Source organism: Saccostrea cucullata, unplaced genomic scaffold, assembly GCF_032062105.1.
Source record: "Saccostrea cucullata isolate Sc308-1 unplaced genomic scaffold, CSIRO_AGI_Scuc_v1 ctg3892, whole genome shotgun sequence".
Lineage (NCBI taxonomy): Eukaryota > Metazoa > Mollusca > Bivalvia > Ostreida > Ostreidae > Saccostrea > Saccostrea cuccullata.
Window position 1 is genome coordinate 98944 of NW_026919622.1, and position 23524 is coordinate 122467.

Here is a 23524-nt window from a genome sequence, read left to right on the forward strand (position 1 = left end):
TTACAGAACTTCTGTTTTCCAGTGTCATCCAAAGGACCCATGGTTATTGCATTTTTACGTTGCAGAGTTTTAAAAATGGTATTAAATGTTTCAATTTCACCAAGGAGATGAGAGACAAATATATTTTGCAGAAACCAACAGAGTATTCCAGCAGCTGTGAGTATATATGGGATGTTCAAAGCTACAACTACAAGTGAAAGTTGTTGCCTCGCCCGCCAGTCAGGTCGGAGGGGAATTACTGTTATGCATGACTGCATAGGTGCAAATTGTCAAGACACAGCAGGGTAAAGTAGATGGTAGTGCAAGAAGAAGTACTGACAAGAAAAGTCCACTTACTTCACAATTATGATAATGGTTATTTCTTTAAAAATTACTACAAGCTCAAGAAGGATATGGAAATAACGAACAGTATTCAATCTCAACTTCCATTAAACAAATATACAAAATAAGAGCAGAGCAAACACGGACCTCCGAAGCATCAGAGGTGGGATCAGGTGCCATGGAGGAGTGAGCATCCCCTGCCAACCGGTCACACCTGCCGTGTGCTCGTTGTCATAATCAGGAAATAACGGAAGAAATCCGTGGTCAATTCAGTGTATAAATAATGGACTAACTATTGGTATGAAAACCGTCAGTCAGCAATTCATTCAATGATAAATTGTATTTGCTGACAAGGTCATTGTATCGACCATAGAATTTACGAAATGATGACTTTAAACAAGACTTGATATTCTTGTTTCAAGAGATTTTTTAATTTTTCTATCTTATCGAATTATTAGATTTTTTAAGCATTATTTATGTACTGTAAAGAAGTAAGTATATTTCATGGGTTATATGTGCTTTACTTCATATAGTCAACACGTTATAAAATTCATTTAGACGTTGAGATTGAATACTGTTCGTTATTTCCATATCCTTCATTTAGCAAAAATAATTGTTACTGAAAATAAAAGGCCCATGGGCTATTTTATTGTCAACCGAGTATCACGAGTTTTTCAGACTATATCCAGTTTGAACCGACCAGGAACTATGTATACAAAAAAACTTGTACCACATTTTACCATGTTTTAAGGAGATATTACCCTTTTGGGGAAAAATTTAGACTTTTTAATGAAAATTAAGCTTTATGATTTACCAAAGCCGGAAACAATTATTACATATTATTGCATAAAGATAAAAGAGTGCCTAAGGCAAAAACATGCACCATCATGTGACTACTATTAAAACCGAAATGTGCTCTAAGAAAACAGCTAGCAGAACAATTGAACCTCAAAGTTTTAAAAACCTGTAAGGGTTATAAATATAGTTGAAAAACGTCAATTATGCTTAAAAGTGTTACTAGAGCCCCGGTAATTTAAATTATTATTCTAACAATCGCAAATATTTACATTTGCTGATATCTTTCCTCTTGCGTATGGAAAGCAAACTGCAAAAGCAACTGGAACGTTCCGACTTTGACGGTGTACGCCTGATGTACCTTAAGCTGAAATTAAAGATGTCCAAGAAGAGGATCTAGAAGAGGTAATAGAAAACTACATTTTATGCTACGACAACATGTGTCAACTCGACTCCTTGAAAGCATCAAAAGAGGACTTGCCCTTGCCACCACCATTTCACATGATGTTGAGAAACATCACCAAAATTATTGACCGGTTACATTTGGACAACCTCAAGTGTAGGGAACTGTACAGTGCTGACCAAACCCTCCCTCCTGATTACAACACCATGGTTGCCGAACAGACAATTTTGGGGGTTTCTCGATTTAACGAAATTGCGAATTCCATGTCCCAAACGCATCACCTTTTCTCCATCCACAGGAACATCAAACGTCGGAATGCCTACACCGCAAAGTGCAGAAGGAAAGGCAAAACACCTTTTCCCCAAGGAATCAACTCCAGAGCCCTGACGAAGGTAAATTGTGTACATTTTATGTTGGAGTGTTACATCGGGTGCGGTAATTGGCCGCTCAACATGTACACTGTTATTGTTATCAAATGTTATTAAGCATTGTTACAAAGTGTTATGTTTTAACTATTAGGAGGCGCAACTTCAAAATCAGCAGATACTAGGTCTACATCTACAACCGAGCGGGAATTTGGAAAAGATCTCACAAATGCACAAATACCCCCAGAAAATAGCCGTTTTATGTTGTGTAACTGTACCGTAACTTTCAAAATGGATTAATCTTTTGATGTGTAACTGTACCGTAACTTTCAAAATGGATTAATCTTTTGTTGCGTGACTGTACCGTAATTTTCAAAATGGATTAATCTTTTCATCTGAGTTAAATACATGTATCTTGATTGAGTTAAAGGCTAAGAAATAGCTAAACATGTTCATTTTAATTTTCTGTAGTTATAAAAGTGTGAAATAAAATCATGACTTGATTTCTGCGTCCTGTAGTGATATATAAAGGGGCGTGGAAAGTATTATCGCATATGTGATATATCACCATAGAAATTCGAGGTCGTACGACATCTCAGATTTGGTTCATAATACCGTACAATTTGTGATAAAAAGAAAATCAATTAATTTGAAAAGTATGAAGCTGAAACCTTAAGATGAACTCCTTCCTATATTGGTTAGGCTAAGGCTAAGGAAATGAACTCCTTCCTACATTGGTTAGGTTAAGACTTGGGTAATGAACTCCTTCTTACATTGGTTAAGCTAAGGCTTGTGTAATGAACTCTTTCTTACATTGGTTAAGCTAAGGCTTGGGTTATATGTTGGATTTTCTGCTTCATCGTTTGTACAATTTTGAACACATGAATACAATTGCTTCGTGTCATAAGTGATGTGGATAAGTTTCCTTAACAACAAGCCTACAAGGAGGATGAATTTCCATACCAAACTCTGCTTATGGAGATAAGAAGTTGTGCATTTAAAGAAGATGCACCTCTTTTAAAATTAACACGCTCTGCTTGGACCTCAGTTTAACAAGCAGACCAGTCATTATTATCTGTTTCATAAAATGAATGGATATCGCAGCGCAAATAGGCGAAACTTGAAAGATGCCTTCTGTACAAAAAATGAGCTCTTCAACGAAACGAAATAAACGGCTGTCAAGTCAACATCAATGTACAACAAACTGGTTGATGCCTTTCTCTCTCAGGCTGATATTGAAACCTTAAGGAAGAAAACAATTCACCAAGTTCAACAGAAATAAAGAAATATCATTGACTGTTCTTCAAGTTTCAAAAACTTCCTATGAAACTGTTGTATCGATGCTTAAAGATTAGTATGGATGACCGATGTTTTCTAGATACATTCCAGATACGACAACCATGCTGTTTACATCATTTATTCACTGTACACTTCCGGTACATAAACTAATAACAGAATCATGATAGGACATTATAATTCCGGATACTACATTCCTCCCCTCTTTAGATAGTTGGTACAAAATTAAAATTCCAAAGCATCCAAAATTATTATCAGTTTTAAACAGTTCATTTTTCATGTGCCACTAATCAAGATTAAGCAGTTAATATTCAAACACTGAACTTATGATAGACAAATGTCTTTTGCAATCATAACATGCTTAGGAATATAGAAATAAAACAATAAGGACTTCCTAGTCCAGTGACCTGCTGGGGATTATTGTGCCCCTTTTCACAGCATGGCCACAACTTAACATAATGTCAGTTTAACACAAAATCTTTAAGATTTACAGGAAGCTGTTTCGATCTTTGGCTTCGCCTCAATGGTTGCATAACAGGTTTCTGAGATGTGTTCTTCACGGATGGACTGGTCTTGGACTCTTCTAAATCTGCTTTAGAACTGTGCATCTCTAACTCGATTTCCTCACGATTATCCTCCTGCATCCTTGCTCTGTTTTCCAACTCTTCATTCACTGCTGAATTGATTTTCTTGAACTGTGACATGTTGCGTGTTACTTCCCTGTCCACGGTGATCATGGATCCTTTCTTGTCCGTAACGATTTTTGGATCATATGAAAAGTATGGCTGCATCTTACCACGTTTTTCATTTCTCATCACGACAGAATCTCCTACACTAATGTCTCTTTCCTTTGCTTGATTTCGCTTGTCTGCATAACTCCTCATGTCGAATTTCTTCTTGCTATCTTTCTCTCTAACTTGAAAGTCGTTTGGAGTCGAATCTCTGTGAGTGGTTACTGGTAACCTTGTCTTCGGATCCCGATTGAACAGTAACATGAAAGGTGTACGTCCAGTAGATGAGTGTGGCGTGGCACGATATTGTCTGAGAAAACGATACAACTCTTGCCGCCAGTTAAGTCCCTCAATATGAGCGGAGCACACAGCTTTCATTAACGGCTTATTAAAACTTTCGGCTTGAGCATTGGCTCTGGGCCATCGTGGTGTTATCCTCCGATGGATAAATCCCATATGTTCTGCATATCTTCTGAATTCGTATGATTGGAATGGGCTTCCATTGTCACTCTTTATTATCTTGGGTTTCCCATATGCACTGATAACTTTGTCCAATACAGGTATGACGGACTTTGCTGAGACGGATTTCACAATCTCGACTACTGGGTAACGCGAATACTCGTCAATTATCACAAATAAATCGTCTCCACTGGGTAATGGTCCGCAGAAGTCGATACTCAAATTCTCCCAAGGTCCACCAGGTAGTTCCGACATTTTCAACGGCTCCATGGTATGACGTTCTGGAGTAAGGAGTTGACAGGCTGAGCAGTTTGTGACGCGATTTTCAACTCTTCCATCCATACCAGGAAACCATGCATTTGACCTAAGAAAATCTTTTGTTCTTGCCATTCCCTGATGACCTTCATGTGCGATGTCTATAGCTCTGTCACGAAGGGCCTTTGGTAAGATAATGCGTGTGTCACGTAGCAGAATGTTATCACTGTGAACAGTAAGTTCGTCTCGCACTGTACTGATTGCTGTTAGTTCCTCGAGATCTGCTTCGTCCTGTTTCAGAGTTTTCATCTTGTACCAGTCACCATTTCTAGTAAACTCAATGGCCTTTTGTAAAGTAATGTCATTTAGTGTGGCTCGTTTCACATCATCTAATTCTATTGCTCGTGGCAAGGACTCCAGGGCGATGAAGTTCACATACTCTTCTGACAAATCTCTCGCATCTGTTGCTGGCTGAACAGGGTGTCTTGAAACGTAGTCTGCCATATTCTCCTTTCCAGGTGAATATTTTATTGTGAACTTGTACGGTTGTAAGCGTAGTCCCCACCTCTCAATGCGGAGTGGTGGTCGCGGCTTTTTCCAAATGGTCTCTAGAGGTTTGTGATCAGTGATTATGGTAAAGTTATGCAAACCTCTCATGTAAAGGTCAAAGTGTTCACACGCCCAAGTGACTGCTAGGGCTTCCCTCTCGGTTTGGCTGTATCTTGACTCAACAGGGGTTAAAGCTCTGCTTGCGTAGCAGACAACTTTATTGTCCTCTTGTAAAAGGATGGCGCCTAACCCCACTGGGCTAGCATCAACTCTCACCGTCACTGGTTTTGAAGGATCATAATACGATATAACGGTGTCTCCACACAGACTGTCCTTCAGCTTACGGAAAGCTTCCTCACACTTTGGACTCCAGTGCCACTGAACGTTGTTATGGGTAAGTTCCCTTAAGGGTTGAAATATATCGGCATAGTCTTTGATAAAGCGTGAGCTGTAGTTTGTCATTCCCAGGAAACTCCTTAGTTCCTTGACATTTTCAGGTCGACTGAACTCCTTTACAGCCTTTACTTTCTCTGGATCTGGGAATATGCCTTTATCCGAGAATACAACACCAAAGAAGGAAATCCGTTTCGTTCGGAACTCACACTTTTTCTGGTTAAGGGTAAGTCCACTATCGGAGAGTCGCTGTAAGACTTTCTGAAGAGCTCTGTCATGCTGCTGGAGATCTGTGCCGAATATTACTATGTCATCAGAAATGTTTCTTGCACCTGGGATGTCCTGAATAACTTGTCGAATTGTCTCATGAAATATTTCCGATGCTGAAGATATCCCGAAATTTAAACGCTTATATCGGTAAATGCCAAGGTGTGTACTGAAGGTAGTAATGAATCGAGAATCAGGGTGTAGCTCTAATTGATGATATCCGCTGCGGAGATCAAGTTTGCTGAAAACTTTTGCTCCATTCAGATCCAAAATTAGTTCTTCGATTGTGGGCATAGTATGTCTCTCTCTGCATACAGCTTTGTTTGGCTCTCTCATGTCAATGCAGAGGCGTATATCTTCACCATTCTTTTTGGGCGGAGTAACTATGGGGGAGATCCATGGGGTTGGTTCACCTTCAACCTTTTCAATGATGTCTGTGTCTAGTAGATGTTGAATCTCTTTTTCGACTTTACTGCGTAGGTGAAATGGGGTCCTCCGGGGTTTCTGTGCTACGGGAGGTACTGAATCATCAATATGAATCTTCACTTGCTGTCCTCGGAATTTACCTATTCCTCTGAACAGATGAGGAAAGTCATTCTCAACATTACTTCCAAGTGTTTCCACTTTGTTGATCACTTTAATAATGTTCAGTTCACTCGCAGTAGGGTATCCTAGTAGGGATCCTCCTCTCCCCTTCACTACATAGAATGTACACACAGTATATTTCTGTGGAGTTTCAATCTTAACATCACATGTGCCGAGCACTTTAATTGTGTCCTTTACACCATACGGAACTAATTTTCCATGCGTTTTTCCTTTGTGTAAGGCTGGTTCTCCGATTTTCTCATAATCTGTCTCATCTAGAATGTTCACAGATGATCCGCTGTCAGCTAACAGTTTAAGTTTCTTGTCGTTTAAGTTCACTGTAACATAAGGACCTCTCACCGTGTTGATACTCTCTGTGCGTCCCACGAGTTTTACTCCATAACAATAACCATCCGAATCACTGTCACTATAGTCTTGGTTATTGTCCTCTTTGTTGACTAATCTCACTTTCTGAGGCTTCTTACTGCGACACATTTTTCTGTAATGTCCTACTTTCTTACAGTCATGACACTTTTGTCCTTTTGCTGGACACGGACGGTCCGAGTGTGGAAAAGGTCCACCACAATTATAACACTGTCCTTTGTGTTTTGGTTTCGAGACATGGTTTCGTTGCTTTACTGGTTTTGAGTGATGTCGGTTTGGTCGTTTGTTAAACACTTTGTTAACACTTGCTGTGTCTAGCCTCTCCATTGCTGTAGCTTGCGAGTCCGAGATTTCCATTGCTCGACCAAGCTGAATAATTTCATCAAGAGTCTTGTCAGCTTCTCTCAGTGCCCTACGTCTTAACTGATTAGATCTACAGTTCTGAATAATTTGTGACAAAATTTCACTGTCTGTGTCAGCAAATTCACAGTTTTTCGACAGTTTTCGAAGTTCTGTCAGGAATTCATCAAGGGACTGCCCTTCTTTTTGTTTGTAACAACGGAAGTTATATATTTCCATCTGCGTGTTCTTTCTAGGGCGAAAATAATCAGTAAGTACCTTTTTTGTACCGCTGTAATCTGGAGTTGTTGTCCCCTTCTGCGCCTCGTATATATCGTACGTTCTCTCGCCGACATAGTGTAACAATAAGGCTCTTTTTCTATCGTCTATACTCTTTATCACGTTCATATCAGGTTCCTCGCCTTCGGGTACCACTGGATTCACTAATTTCAGGGCTATGAACAAATTTTCCAGGCGTCCTATCCACCTGTCCCATCGGGGCCCTGCGTTGATTTTGTCTGTTTCCGGGTCAAACTGCGGAAATAATGGCAACGTAATGTCCATCCTCGTCGCCAGTTGTTGTATCGATGCTTAAAGATTAGTAAGGATGACCGATGTTTTCTAGATACATTCCAGATACGACAACCATGCTGTTTACATCATTTATCCACTGTACACTTCCGCTACATAAACTAATAACAGAATCATGATAGCACATTATAATTCCGGATACTACAGAAACATTTATATGAACTTTAATTGTGGATGCTTTATTTTTCCTACACTTAAATGACAAATAAAAATTATGGAAATCTTGTGTTATAATTAGGATAGGTTTTGCGAAATCATAAAAGTTATTGAGTTCTAAATTTACAAGTGCACATATTTCTAAAGATGTGTTGAAAAAAATTTTCTTTATCTTACTTTAATTATTTACGTAATCCAGCCATCTTTTCAGAAAATTGAAGAAAATTAACAGAACAAGAAGAACGATTTTCCTTCTCGTTCCATTTCCTACTCTTTCTAGTTATAAAATGTGAAGTTGAACTAAAAATAAAAAATTAATTTTACAACATTTTATTTTCAAAATTTTTATTTCCTTATTTACCTGAACGTTCTTTAGATGTCACATCGTTTTGATTTTTACGAACTTGCAGTTACCCACTTAATATTTTCCTCGTCGTCTTTTGTTTCTTTACACCTTCCCCTGGAGATTTTTTTTCACTGATATGGAGACCCCACCATTTGATATAATACTCTGTTTTACAGAACTTCTGTTTTCCAGTGTCATCCAAAGGAACTATGGTTATTGAATTTTTAGGTCACCTGAGTAAACTCAGGTGACCTATTGCTATCCGTTTTCGTCCGTCGTCGTGCGTCGTTCGTCGTGCGTCGTCCGTCGTGTGTTAACATTTGAACATTTTCAGCTTCTTCTCTGCAACCACTCAACCAATTTCAACCAAATTTGGCATAAAGCATCTATTGGTGAAGGGGAACAAAAATTGTGAATTTCATGATCCCTGCCCCCCTGGGGCCTGAGGCGTGGGGCCAAAACCTCTAAAATTGATGCAATCTTTAAAAATTTTCTCCTTTACTCCTGGACATAAAGCAGTCAAATTGTTTGCATGATTGTAATCAGCATTGAGTCCTCTACCAAAATTGTGAAATTCATGGCCCTGGGGTCAGAGTTTCTAGTGCTAGGGCGGGGCTAAATAAGTATATACTTAGTGAAAATGCATTATTTCTTTGAAAATCTTCTTCTCTGCTCCTGGATATTAAATAAACCAACTAAGTACATAGTTATGATGAGCAAGAGTGCCTCTACCAAAATTGTGAATTTTATGGCCCCAGGGTCAGGGGTTCTGGTGTTAGGGTACGGCTCTATTGATTATATATAGTGAAAATGCATGCATTCTTTGAAAATCTTCTTCTATGCCCCTTTGTATTAAATTAACTAACTAAGTGCATAGTTATGATGAGCAAGGATGTTTTTACCCGAATTGTGAATTTTTATGGCCCCAGGGTAGAGGGTTATGGTGTTGGGAAGGGGGGGGTCTATTCATTATATAGTGAAAATGCATGCATTCTTTGAAAATCTTCTATGCTCCTAGGTATTAAATAAACAAACTAAGTGCATAGTTATGATGAGCAAGAGTGCCTCAACCAAAATTATGAATTTTATGGCCCCAGGGTGAAGGGTTATGGTGTTGGGAAGGGGGGGATCTATTCATTATATAGTGAAAATGCATGCATTCTTTGAAAATCTTCTTCTATGCTTGTAGGTATTAAATAAACTAACTAAGTGTATAGTTATGATGAGCAAACTTGCCTGAGCCAACCAAAATTATGAATTTTATGGCCAGGGTCAAGGGTTCTTGTGTTGGGGGGGGGGGGGGTCTTATGACTTTATAGTGAAAATACATGAATTTTTTGAAAATCTTCTTCTCTGTTCCTAGGTATTAAATAAACTAACTAAGTACATACATGTAGTTATGATGAGCAAGAATGCCTCTTCTAAAATTATGAATTTCATGGCCCCAAGGTCAGGGGCTCTGGTGTCTAAGGGCGGGTCTCTATTGATTATATAGTGAAAATACATGCAATCTTTGAAAATTTTCTTCTCAGTGTCTCTGGGCATCGTCGCAAACCACGGCCAACATGTACGCTACTCTCCCATTCTGGTCGTGGTTCAACGAGGAGAGAATTCTTCGTAGCTCATTAAAATATTGACCAATGCGAGTAAAGCATAGTCGGATGATGAACTTTATCGCGACCTTTCAATATCCAATCGCAGTATAGGAAATATTCCTTGTATACTGTTGACGTCAGATATTGATTTCACTGGAAACAAAACTTTCCACTGACTGAATATGACGTCACAATAGATAGGCGTGAATATTCAAGATAACGACACTTTTTGTGATCAAGCAGCCACGGGTAGGAGAGAGCTATACGCGGACTCCGGACCGTGGCTCGAGACGATGTGTCTCTGGGTATGAAGCAGATGAACTACCTTAATAGTAATGATGAGCAAGGGCCCTAATCTTGCAGAATTGTGGATTTCAAGGCCCTCCTTGGGTTCGGGGGGGGGGGGGGGGGGGGGGGGGGCGTAAGGCTCTACTTATATCTGAAAATGAATTGTTTGAAATCTGCTCCTTTATATTTATAAAACATTTATTTATTTTTTGATAGGCAATTTTAAGGGTGCCTTTTTAAAATTTGCGCAATGTGTGGACCTAGGGTCAGGGGTTTATGTCACAGTTTTAGGGGCACTACTGATTATTGCTGAATATTACTGATTAGTTGGAATGCAATGTTGTTCCCCTACCCTGCGTATGGGTCTTCATTAGCCAAGCTAAGCAACTGCTAACTGTATTGTTATGATGATCAATGGTGCCTCTTTCAAAATTGTGAATGCCATATAGCATCTGGCTTAAAACATAAATCAAATTCAATAACTGGAAAGTTGTTGCATAATGCTCAGGTGACCTTTAAGGCCCGTGGGCCTCTTGTTAACGTTGCAGATTTTTAAAAATGGGATTAAATGTTTCAATTTCACCAAGGAGATGAGAGACAAATATATTTTGCCATTTTGCAGAAACCAACAGAGTATTCCAGCAGCTGTGAGTATATATGGGATGTTCAAAGCTACAATTACAAGTGAAAGTTGTTGCCTCGCCCGCCAGTCAGGTCGGAGGGGAATTACTGTTATGCATGACTGCATAGGTGCAAATTGTCAAGACACAGCAGGGTAAAGTAGATAGTAGTGCAAGAAGTATTGACAAGAAAAGTCCACTTACTTCACAATTTCTTTAAAAATTACTACAAGCTCAAGAAGGATATGGAAATAACGAACAGTATTCAATCTCAACGTCCATTAAACAAATATACAAAATAAGAGCAGAGCAAACACGGACCTCCGAAGCATCAGAGGTGGGATCAGGTGCCATGGAAGAGTGAGCATCCCCTGCCGACCGGTCACACCCGCCGTGTGCTCGTTGTCATAATCAGGAAATAACGGAAGAAATCCGTGGTCAATTCAGTGTATAAATAATGGACTAACTATTGGTATGAAAACCGTCAGTCAGCAATTCATTCAATGATAAATTGTATTTGCTGACAAGGTCATTGTATCGACCATAGAATTTACGAAATGATGACTTTAAACAAGACTTGATATTCTTGTTTCAAGAGATTTTTTAATTTTTCTATCTTATCGAATTATTAGATTTTTTAAGCATTATTTATGTACTGTAAAGAAGTAAGTATATTTCATTGGTTTATATGTGCTTTACTTCATATATTCAACACGTTATAAAATTCATTTAGACGTTGAGATTGAATACTGTTCGTTATTTCCATATCCTTCATTTAGCAAAAATAATTGTTACTGAAAATAAAAGGCCCATGGGCTATTTTATTGTCACTCGAATATCACGAGTTTTTCAGACTATATCCAGTTTGAACCGACCAGGAACTATGTATACAAAAAAACTTGTACCACATTTTACCATGTTTTAAGGAGATATTACCCTTTTGGGGAAAAATTTAGACTTTTTAATGAAAATTAAGCTTTATGATTTACCAAAGCCGGAAACAATTATTACATATTATTGCATAAAGATAAAAAAGTGCCTAAGGCAAAAACATGCACCATCATGTGACTACTATTAAAAGCGAAATGTGCTCTAAGAAAACAGCTAGCAGAACAATTGAACCTCAAAGTTTTAAAAACCTGTAAGGGTTATAAATATAGTTGAAAAACGTCAATTATGCTTAAAAGTGTTACTAGAGCCCCGGTAAGTTAAATTATTATTCTAACAATCGCAAATATTTACATTTGCTGATATCTTTCCTCTTTCGTATGGAAAGCAAACTGCAAAAGCAACTGGAACGTTCCGACTTTGACGGTGTACGCCTGATGTACCTTAAGCTGAAATTAAAGATGTCCAAGAAGAGGATCTAGAAGAGGTAATAGAAAACTACATTTTATGCTACGACAACATGTGTCAACTCGACTCCTTGAAAGCATCAAAAGAGGACTTGCCCTTGCCACCACCATTTCACATGATGTTGAGAAACATCACCAAAATTCTTGACCGGTTACATTTGGACAACCTCAAGTGTAGGGAACTGTACAGTGCTGACCAAACCCTCCCTCCTGATTACAACACCATGGTTGCCGAACAGACAATTTTGGGGGTTTCTCGATTTAACGAAATTGCGAATTCCATGTCCCAAACGCATCACCTATTCTCCATCCACAGGAACATCAAACGCCGGAATGCCTACACCGCAAAGTGCAGAAGGAAAGGCAAAACACCTTTTCCCCAAGGAATCAACTCCAAAGCCCTGACGAAGGTAAATTGTGTACATTTTATGTTGGAGTGTTACATCGGGTGCGGTAATTGGCCGCTCAACATGTACACTGTTATTGTTATCAAATGTTATTAAGCATTGTTACAAAGTGTTATGTTTTAACTATTAGGAGGCGCAACTTCAAAATCAGCGGATACTAGGTTTACATCTACAACCCAGCGGGAATTTGGAAAAGATCTCACAAATGCACAAATACCGCCAGAAAACAGCCGTTTTATGTTGTGTAACTGTACCGTAACTTTCAAAATTGATTAATCTTTAGATGTGTTAGTGTACCGTAACTTTCAAAATGGATTAACCGTCTGTTGAGTGACTGTACAATATTTCAAAATGGATTAATCTTTTCATCTGATTCTAATACATGTTTTTTTTAATTGAGTTAAAAGCTAAGAAATAGCTAAATATGTTCATTTTAATTTTCTGTAGTTATAAAAGTGTGAAATAAAATCATGACTTGATTTCTGCGTCCTGTAGTGATATATAAAGGGGCGTGGAAAGTATTATCGCATATGTGATATATCACCATAGAAATTCGGGGTCGTACGACATCTCAGATTTGGTTCATAATACCGTACAATTTGTGATAAAAAGAAAATCAATTAATTTGAAAAGTATGAAGCTGAAACCTTAAGATGAACTCCTTCCTATATTGGTTAGGCTAAGGCTAAGGAAATGAACTCCTTCCTACATTGGTTAGGTTAAGACTTGGGTAATGAACTCCTTCTTACATTGGTTAAGCTAAGGCTTGTGTAATGAACTCTTTCTTACATTGGTTAAGCTAAGGCTTGGGTAATATGTTGGATTTTCTGCTTCACCGTTTGTACAATTTTGAACACATGAATACAATTGCTTCGTGTCATAAGTGATGTGGATAAGTTTCCTTAACAACAAGCCTACAAGGAGGATGAATTTCAATTCGACTCGATTGAAATTCATCCTCGTTGTAGTCTTGCTGCAAAAACGGCGATTCTTTACGCTATAGACCCCTTCTACTACTTTCTCCAAATCCTTATAATACAAATGAATTGATTATATCAAGAAAATAATCATGTGGTACAGTACTAAGAAAATTTACCAAATTTGTAAATCCGTAACTTGCATGCGCGGATTTAGAGGGGGGGGGGGGTTGGGAGGGGGGTCCGGACCCCCCCTGGAATTTACAAGACTAAAAATTGTATATACTATAACAAGAAAACAGTTACCATGGACCCCCCTGGAAAACTCAGACCCCCCCCCCCCCCGGTAAGCGTGAACATGTGTGAAATGGGAAAGAAAAAAGATTTGAAGCAATAGAAGTCACCACTCACTACTACCCCCCCCCCTCCCACGAATTAGGTTTTTAACGTTTGCGCGATTTTACGGGTTTTTTTTTTTGCTTGTCAAGAAATTTCTGGGATGAGAATTTTTTTTTTTTTGACTGAGATGGACCCCCCCTGGAAAAAAATTCTGGATCCGCGCCTGACTTGGATACCAAAAACCCTTCGCGTTAAGACTATCACGTGGTTCTGATTCAGACTCTTTATTACTTGATATAAAGAAAATACCTAATATGGGAAGAGGTCAAATGAAGGGTCATGGGATAAATCAGTTACATGATTGACAGCTCGATTATGCATACAAAATATCGTTTCGTTATTGCAAACTCGGAAGCTAACGCCTCCCCGCGTGCAATAACTCGACGATATTTTGTATGCATCATCTCGTGTCATCATGTAACTATTACCTAGATTATATTAACCCAGGTGATATAGTCTTGTCACATCCTTCTCCTCGTCCCGAATATTGTCCAGTAAAAATACGAATAAAGTAAGTACGTTCTAATAAACTGCTTACATTATTTTTAAAGTTAACTCGTCATTTAAATGACTCGTGAGATGTTAAGTCTGAGATGTACAATCTCAAACAAGAAGAGGTTTGAGTTTGGGCCATGTTATGTACTTTATAAGGGCTTCCTTGAAATACTATTAGTAATGATTTGGTAGTCTTGTCAAACATTTGAGGTTAACAGCGACATAATCACTGGTTAAAGCTAATTATGTCTCTGATGTCATTTGACATACACTAAGGTACCAAAGTTACCAGCCAAATACTTGATATCGCGATTACTTAACTTAGCGGAACTCTTTCGCGATGGAGGTAGGAAACGTCTGTTGGCTGGGGACAACTGTGCTATTGAATACAATGCAAGATCAATCATTGTAGAATTTATAAGGACAGATAAGTAAAAAATCCTGGTGGAATACCTTGCAAAACAATTGCCGAACCAGTCTAATTAATTTTTGAGAGGATCTAATCTTAAAATGTTACATTTTTTACGATATGTTTAACCAAGCGGGCTCTTCTAATTAAATTTTCATTAAAAATCGTCGCATTTTAAAGCTGATAAAATAATCTAAACTTTCCTTATTTGACAATCTACTATTTGGAATTAAATTCTTGGCAATACATTGTACCTTTGGCATAAAATTGCTCAAATCATTCGATTGTCACTACTGTAAACATAGCCATGTGCCCCTGTAATCTCGTGAGATTTGAGATTTCTCGACTCCTTCGCAAAAGAGCGGTAGTAAGTTAGATAACTGCGAAGTAATCGCGATATTACGTATTGGCTTAAAGGAGTAAACTATTTCCAGTTATAAATGATCAACACAGGTAAGGCAATTTCTGAACTATGGTCATCGCTAAATGAAAACAGTGTAGTTGCAAGTTTTATCAACTTGATAAAGTGAGAATTAACCGTTGTAAATGATAACAAATAATAATGATCAAAATTAAACAAGTACATGTAGTAAAGTCTTTGAAAATTGCACAGGATTAATAAAGCTTTATCAAAAATGTAATTTAATCTGGAAGGTGATTCACAATAACCACAATAAATAATCTCAATTTATAAAAATAAGTAGTTAAAATGTAATAGAAAATGGGAGGAATGTGGCAAAACTATAACAAGTAATTAATGTCCCTACTGAGCTTCCATACTCATTAAAATGGTCAAAAATCTTATAAAAATCAATGAGATTACGAAAATGTAAAGGGAATGAACTATATCACCTAATATGACTACTATAAACAGTATTAAGTTGAACTGAAAATATAAATGCTAATTCTAGGCTCTATAAATAACTAACCCAGAAAATAAATCAAAGTACTGAAAGTACTGAATCGAGGTGACGTCTTCCAGTAATATGTGAAAGTCACCCCCAAGTAACTGGCAAATACAAACATTTTAATTTAGGAGAAACCCTATTAACAAGTATATGCTGACAAAACATCAGAGAAACTCAATCTGTAGAAAGTCAACTAGGAAGTGTCATTAATATCCTATAATGGTTTAATTAAGATGAGGGCTATCGAGTTCAATCTTCTGTTGAATAAAAAAAAACGACCATAAAGCAAAATTCATATGTTGAATTTAATTAGAATAAATAAAATCAATCGTACTACTTTTTAAGATGAATTTTTGCTAAATTAAGTACATCGTTCAAAATTTAATACACATCAGTCCAAATAGCTTGTTACAAGCCTACAGGTAGAGTAGAATCGTTTTTCAAAGTGGATTGGGGGGCTCCAAAAATTCCACGTGACTACTGGTTCATCTCAGGGGCGTAGCAACCCCCCCCCCCCTCCCTACTTTTTTCCGCAACCTTACTTTTAGTATAAGAAATGTTACTTGAAAGTCTAGTCCCCCCTCCACTATTAGTGATGTACCAAAAAAAAAAAACTAATGAAAATTGGTACTAAAAGTAATTGACATTGAGAAAAGTTGCATATGGATGTGCGGCATGTTTAACACATATTCCGGACAAATCAAAAAGAAGTTACATATATAGGTTCTGTTACCAAAACTGAAGATAACTAGAACGATTTTTTTGACAAACGTACGAGGGAGAATTTAACATTAATGATGTACTGTTATTTTACTGTCACTTAAAGTGCACATGTACATAACTCTCAGGCTCGTGACAAGCAATTTCAATATAGGGGGTACAACCATACATTTTCTTGCCATGCACGGTAGAATTTGTTAACGATGGGGTCACCTGCGTCACCTTTCAGAGTAAACAGTGGACTCGTCCAAAGATGCTTTCACGGCGTCTGCAAAAGTTACCTGAGATCCCTACGCAAAGGAAAGCGCAAAATCTCTGTATAGAAACTGTTGCGGCTGCGGAGCTTCACTCATTGTTCATTCGCCATAGAAAAGAATCCGCCACTTAACGCTTAATATCTTTGAGTATATAGGCTTTTTCAAGCTAAGCTTCATTTTTGTCTCTAGAAATATTTTAATCTACAAAAATAAAGCTTTTGTGTATTTTAACTGAGTAAATCTATGACCTAGCATCGTGTTAGATAACTCAAGCCCCTCTAGGGCTTGAGTAAAAATAATTTGAATTTAAAAAAAGTGAGCAACACGACAATATATTTTGTAACTTATGTGATTTATATAATCTGAACTAAATATCATTAATTAAGTACGCGGGCCGTCACCAAAATAAAGGGAAAATATCTCGCATTTTTCTTCACATTATACTTTGTTTTGTTTCTTGTTATACAGTACCTGCAGAACTGTAGCTCTCCGAAAAAAAATCACAGACCGGAGAGCTAGGGTGTCACCCATCGAAAAAAACAAAACAAAACAAAACTGTATATTAATTGAGCACAAAGAAGTGCGATGTTTCTCGATTTACTTCACCGTGTTTTAAAACTGTCATCTCAAAATATTACTAACCATGTGTTCCTACAGTAACGTATAATCTGTCACTTTGTCCACAACAAAACATTCCTTATAATTGTTATATATGTAAAAATGGAGCGCTTACGTAATCACAACGCGTAGTACATTGATGCAATTGTATATTTAAAAATAAAATAATGTGGCCCTATTCAACATGGTAGTCATGTTGAACTTTGTACAAACTGTAATAGACCTTCATAAAAATGATTGACAGCCCAAAAATGATAATGTTAGCGCCATTTATGGAATAGCACATAAGGGGAAAAGATTATTGCTATAGTAGCTTTGAATGTGATTGTAGATTACCAGTATTCATAAATTACGTAACAATCGCTCGAATTAACAAACTGCGTTGACTTTCCGAAAAGTGATGGAGGTACATGTAGGGTATAGTGACGAATTTAGAGGTTTTGGCAATGCTCAGTTATACAAATATTGAAATTCTAACAAAAAAATCTTTGCAATGCAAATATGAATGTATGAAAAATAAAATAATGTACATGTAAGTGTCATATTTTCGAAATTGCAACATGCATGCTCTGGGGCCATAAAACTTAGATGAGCTCACTCTTAATCTCAGTGTTACTTTTCCACAAATACATGTACTAGTAATTTTTTCATGGTAAAAATGAAAAGTGCCCCGGAACATCGAAGAAAACATTTAATACAATAAAAAAAATATTCTCTTCAGTATTTTTTAGATCCAAAAGCAGGCCCATTTTGACATTTTAAAAAAATTTTATAAATCCTGCATTTTAAAATTTGACTTCCTAGATCATAGTAGATTAGGGGATTTGTGATTTAACTTTAGTGACTGAATTTGGTCATCAATTCAAAATATATAAATACATTTTGATTAAGATTCAAATTGATTAAGATTTAAAATGCTACTACTATCAAATTAAAACACTTAGCATAAGGTATAAGTAAAATATATATTATGTGTACAGCTTGAAAACAAATTATTCGCTATTATCAATTTAATGTTTTTACAATGCATCCTCTTCAAAGTTCGTTTTCAAATCCCTTATAATTACTTTCTTTTCTTTTTCTTACTTTTTTTTTGAATTCTTAAAATTATAAATAGTAGAAACCACACTATAATAACTTAATTACAAGTATTAACTATTATGTATTCGGTATGACATATGAAAGATGTCCAGCTGTGTTATGTCTTGTTGTGTATAACTTGCGTAATCCTAAATTCTAGAGGTGTTCCGACCGAGTATACGATGAAGTGGTCAGTAGTATGCAACGAATTAGGTAAAGGTGTCCCGCTGTTATTCACCTTTTTCAACAGTGATAGCACCAAACAGATTTATAATTAAGATCGGGACGATATTTTTACGATCTAAATAGATTTTTTTTCATGAATGATAAAAACAAAGTGTGAAATTAACTTCGCTTTTGTGATTATTTACGATGAAGTGCAAAAATAACTTTCGCGTTTGTAATAACTCATGGTGAATTTTGAGCTCAGTAAGGACAATTACACCTCAGACGCCTCTATGTTAACTCCAAATTTTATTAATTAATTGTATGTTTATATTCAAGTAGAACTCTTTCTTCTGTTTTGTTTTAGTGTATACTGTTCTGTTCTCTCCCTTGCCAGCGATCGGCGTTCAATACACATACATGTAGGTCACGATCTCTGCTGCAGCCAGTTGTTTACATTTGACCCTCGCTAAAATAGTTCAGAGCGTAGGAATACTTCATATCTTATTCCCAGTCAGGAACTTGTTTTTAGTATTTGTAAATCCATAAAAACATTACTTATTACTTGGAAATTAAATTGAATACATTGTAGGTCTTGTTATGTGACTGGATTTCTGATTTCAATACATGCATAATCAGAGGACTATATTTCTTAGAGAACTGATAAAAATTAACATTTTAATATTTCCAATCAATCTTGCAAGTGCTATTGTTTACATATTAGCAACCTATCTCTGATTTGATCCTTGCTTCCTAAGGTATCATATTTGAATAACAAGATTACTGAATTGTCCCAAAGAGCGAATATCAATAAGAAAATGCAAAAAGTAGTGATCACAGATTCCGCCATTAAGCTGTAGAGCAGCTATCGAGGCTGACTTACGTCACCTCGAAAAATCACCCCAAATTCAGTATTAGATAGTGGTTCTAGATAGTAAACCTCTTATATACACATCCATAGACTAAGCAGGTCTTGGATAGGGGAAACTAAATTAACTTTAAATAACCTATATCCTAACCGTTTCCTAACATGTGAAAAACTAAATCTAAGCTAAGACCTAGAGAACTGTTAAACTAGGTTTTCATAGCCCGCTAAGTACAGTATATCTAATCAAATAGTGCTCAGAAACCGTGGGGTTTTCTTAGCACAAAATGGAGGAACTATCCATGATGCTGTGTTCCCCAACCAAAGTGAAGAAAACTGCTCGAACACGGGTTTAAATACCCTATCTAGGCCCGAAATAACAAAAAAAAAAACAATGACTACCAAAGATCCTACGCTAAGTTAACCAATCAGAACATAGCTATCAATAGTACTATGGAAAGACTGCCAACATGGATGACACCTCCTGTGTGTCCACTCATGTCCGAACTAAAAGAAAATAATAAAGGATTTTTAAGTGAACAACAACTGAAAACTAAAGGTAAATGGAATTACCAGACAGAAATATCAACAAATACTTGTAAAATAGAAATATAAATCTAAACCACTAAATCCTGTGGGGATCCGGGTTAGAATTGGTCCTCAGTACCCCCTTGCTTGTCGTAAGAGGCGACTAAATGGGGCGGCCCTTCGGATGAGACCGTATAAACCGAGGCCCCGTGTCACAGCAGGTGTGACACGATAAAGACCCCTCCCTGCTCAATGGCCCTGAGTGCCGAGCATAGGCCTAAATTTGCAGTCCTTCACCGGCAGTGGTGACGTCTCTATATCAGTGAAATATTCTGGAGAGGGACGTTAAACAGTAAATAATCAATCTAGACCACTAAACTTAAAAAACCAAGTTTACAGTAATTTTCCCTTCAAATATGATATGTATTAAATGAACAAAGTTAATGGTTAAATCCCCCAAAAGGAAACCTCTGATCCCTAGGGTTGCAGTTATCTGGAAGTGTGATTAACGGTTCCTGTGAAGAACGTTTTCTTGCGCTAGCAGCTAAGTCTCTAATCTCTTGTGAATGGTCTTTGCGGCATCGGGTAGCCTTTGGGGTCGACATATCGTCCTTGTGAAGATCCTTGTGATCCTGATGGATATGCCAATACATGTCATTACACTTGTAGAGAATTTGACGACAAAATAATCTTGGACAGTCGTACATCGCGCACACGTCCTTATGAAAACTCACGTACCCGGTAATGGGCTCTATAACTTCCAAGTTTACGGAACATATGGGGGCGAGACGGACAGTTCTGTACCGGGTATAGCTGACCTGCCTCAGGCCATACAGTAGCCACTATCTCCTCAGCTTCAAACTTTTTGTAGTTCCAAAGGGTCCACATTTATATCTAAAGTATCCGTCTCTTAATTTTGGAGAAGACTGTAAAACGAAAATTAGAAAAGTATTAAAGCAGAATAATCACCATCAATGCAAGTTTTTAGGTCAACATATCTATGGAAAATAAGTTAAAAATTAAAATCTTAAATTCTAAGACTTAATTTAAATAATGTCTGAATGTAAGGAAAGTTAATCAATATAGTTGAATAGTATAAAAGTTAAAGAATATGTTAGGAACATACAGTTATTAATTTTTGAGACAGCAATTTAAAATCAAAAATAAATAGAGAATCGGTGCTATTTTTGTGCGCAATAAATGAACTGTAACAGTCTTTTTCAAGGAGTGGCACTAAAGCTCTTTGCTCTATAAATTTATTTTTTGAGAGCTACAGTTCTACATACATTGTAGTCATTTACATTCTTTATACAACAATTAAAATAGAAACGGTATTTTCTGATGGAAACATTTATATCAATTTAATGGATTTTACATGACATAAGACATACCCGTATTTTATCTTCATCGCTAACCATTACAATAGAGCAAGCAGTTTTCTTTGAAGTGGGTTTGAAATTCTCGTTGTGTGCATAAACTGTACATAAATAATGGAGAAAGAAATTAAAACATAATACTTTTCAATAAATTTAAAAAGAAGACAATTTTTACTTCAGTAATGCACACAGGTATACTAATTTACAGTGTATGATGTGCTAGAACTTTGAAACCAATGCAAAGCATAAGGAATTCCTAAAGATCAAGACAGTTTGAATTCGGAAGGAAATATATCAAGTCTGATCTCAATCAGAAATGTGTCCCCTCTACGCTGGTGTGTATGTGTCAGTGATATTACGTTTAGTTCGTGTTAATGATATCACAATCAAGATTTACTAGTAAACATTAGGATCAAGAGCGTAACTACAAGCCTTTTTTCCTTCATTGACTAGGGTGTTGCTAAAACGCGGAACGGAAAACGGAACGGAAAACGGAACGGAACGGAAAACGGAAGGAAAAATATAAAAGTATATTTTAAAATTTATTTTAAAGTAATAAGTTATTTTTCCGTTGCTGCATGATCTACAAATGCACATTGCTCGATAAGAAGTTTTTTTTTTATTGGGAGGGGGGGGCATGCTCTCAATACGGCCGCCTAAAGCGGGGTGTGTGCTACATCCGTCTTAATTTGAATGGCCTTAGAACAGCACCCCCCCCCCCCCAACCCCACCCCGTCTCACAAAAAATTCTGAGGCTAAGTTATGGTAAGACGAGCCGAGTACCTAAATAAAATGACTTATGTACTTATGTTGAAACTTTTAATTTACTAGAATATAGCTGTCCCTTTTCTAAGTCCATAATTACTGGATTTTTTTCTTCAGTTTTTAGTTCTCAAGCTTTGATTTTCCACTTTCTCGGCATATTCTTTTATCTTTGGGCTTGGTTTATTCAACCAGTTGTGAAAAATTGCAATAAAGCATCAATAAATTGAAAACATCAAAGTCTGGTGTCAACATTTGAAATGATGACAGCGTAGTTTTCAAAGGTCGGCCTTTTTTGAATACCCGGTATCTTTGCCGGACTCATGGAACATGCAGTCCCCCAGTTTTCATTCAGCTTTCCGTATTCTCAGAGAACCATGTGGCAAGAGAGCTTCGAGAAGTTTTTGGAGGATAGCAATAGGTAATGTATTTTTTCTACTATCTTTCTATTTTAAAATTATGCTTAATTATATTACAATGTTTTACAATGTATATACATGTACCACCAAAGTTCAGCGACTGATTTTAAGCAGATTAATGATAGCTTCTAGAAATACATCTATTTGAGGGATATTTCGTGTTTTATTATAAAAATTAAAATTTCGATTTGGACAAAGATGCAACTTATGTGCAACATTTCAAAAACATCCATGGTCTACGTTCAGGCATGTATTGCATGCGCGGATCTAGGGGGGGGGGGGGGGGTTCAGGACCACCCCCTGGAATTTACAAGGTTAAAAAATGTATATACTAAAGCACGAAAAAGTTACCTTGGAAAACGCGGACTCGAATATGTGTGAAATAGGTAGGAAAAGTGAAAGATTTGAGTCAATAAAAGTCATAGACACCCCCCCCCCCCCCCACGAAATAGGTTTTTCATTCATGTTTTGTAGTTGTTTTTTTTTTGTTTTTTTTTTTTGCTTGTCAAGAAATTTCTGGGATTGGATTTTTTTTTACTTGGGTCCCCCTGGAAAAAAAATTCTGGATCCGTGCCTGCATTGGTATCAAATGTGGATATCCCCCATTATTAAAAAAAAAGAACATGCATGCTTGCACAAAAATATATGAGATTTCCCCGTCAATCACTGACATCCATATTCTGTTCAATAAAAACAGATTGTACTCCGTTCTTATGTAGAAATTTTGATTTTATTGTTCTTGCAATTGTTGGATTAGTTTTGGAAATCTGAATAAATACAATATATAGGAATGAAATTCTCGCTCGGCGATTTTCCAATATGTGCATGTAGTCTTGAATGCATGTGAAAGTACTAATGAGAGAATGGTCTTGAGAATAGTGGAAGAATACGGAAGCGTACTAAGGTCACAGCAGTATCTTTTATATTTTGTTTTAACAAATTAATTTGTTTAAACAAATAAAAACGTTACTACTGTGGCCCTGTGTACATGTTTTTATCCTATTTTATCCTAGCATATGCTAATAAACCTTTACTTTTGGTAGTTTCCACACAAAATAAGGTTTTGATAATTTATTATGTCAAAAGATATTTCTAAATCAATTGTC

At 36.9% G+C, this 23524-nt stretch overlaps 1 protein-coding gene across 1 annotated transcript; it reads right to left on the bottom strand.

The window, feature by feature from the left end:
- Nucleotides 1–3641: 3641 nt before the first annotated feature.
- Nucleotides 3642–7706, bottom strand: LOC134234674 (uncharacterized protein K02A2.6-like). The gene has a single exon (XM_062716737.1). It carries the CDS (start codon nt 7704–7706, stop codon nt 3642–3644), a length of 4065 nt encoding a protein of 1354 aa, XP_062572721.1.
- Between the last annotated feature and the right edge of the window lie 15818 nt (nt 7707–23524).

Bases quoted from the DNA above. Each gene is read 5' to 3' on its own strand.
- LOC134234674 (XM_062716737.1), bottom strand. From the start codon at position 7,706: ATGGACATTACGTTGCCATTATTTCCGCAGTTTGACCCGGAAACAGAC.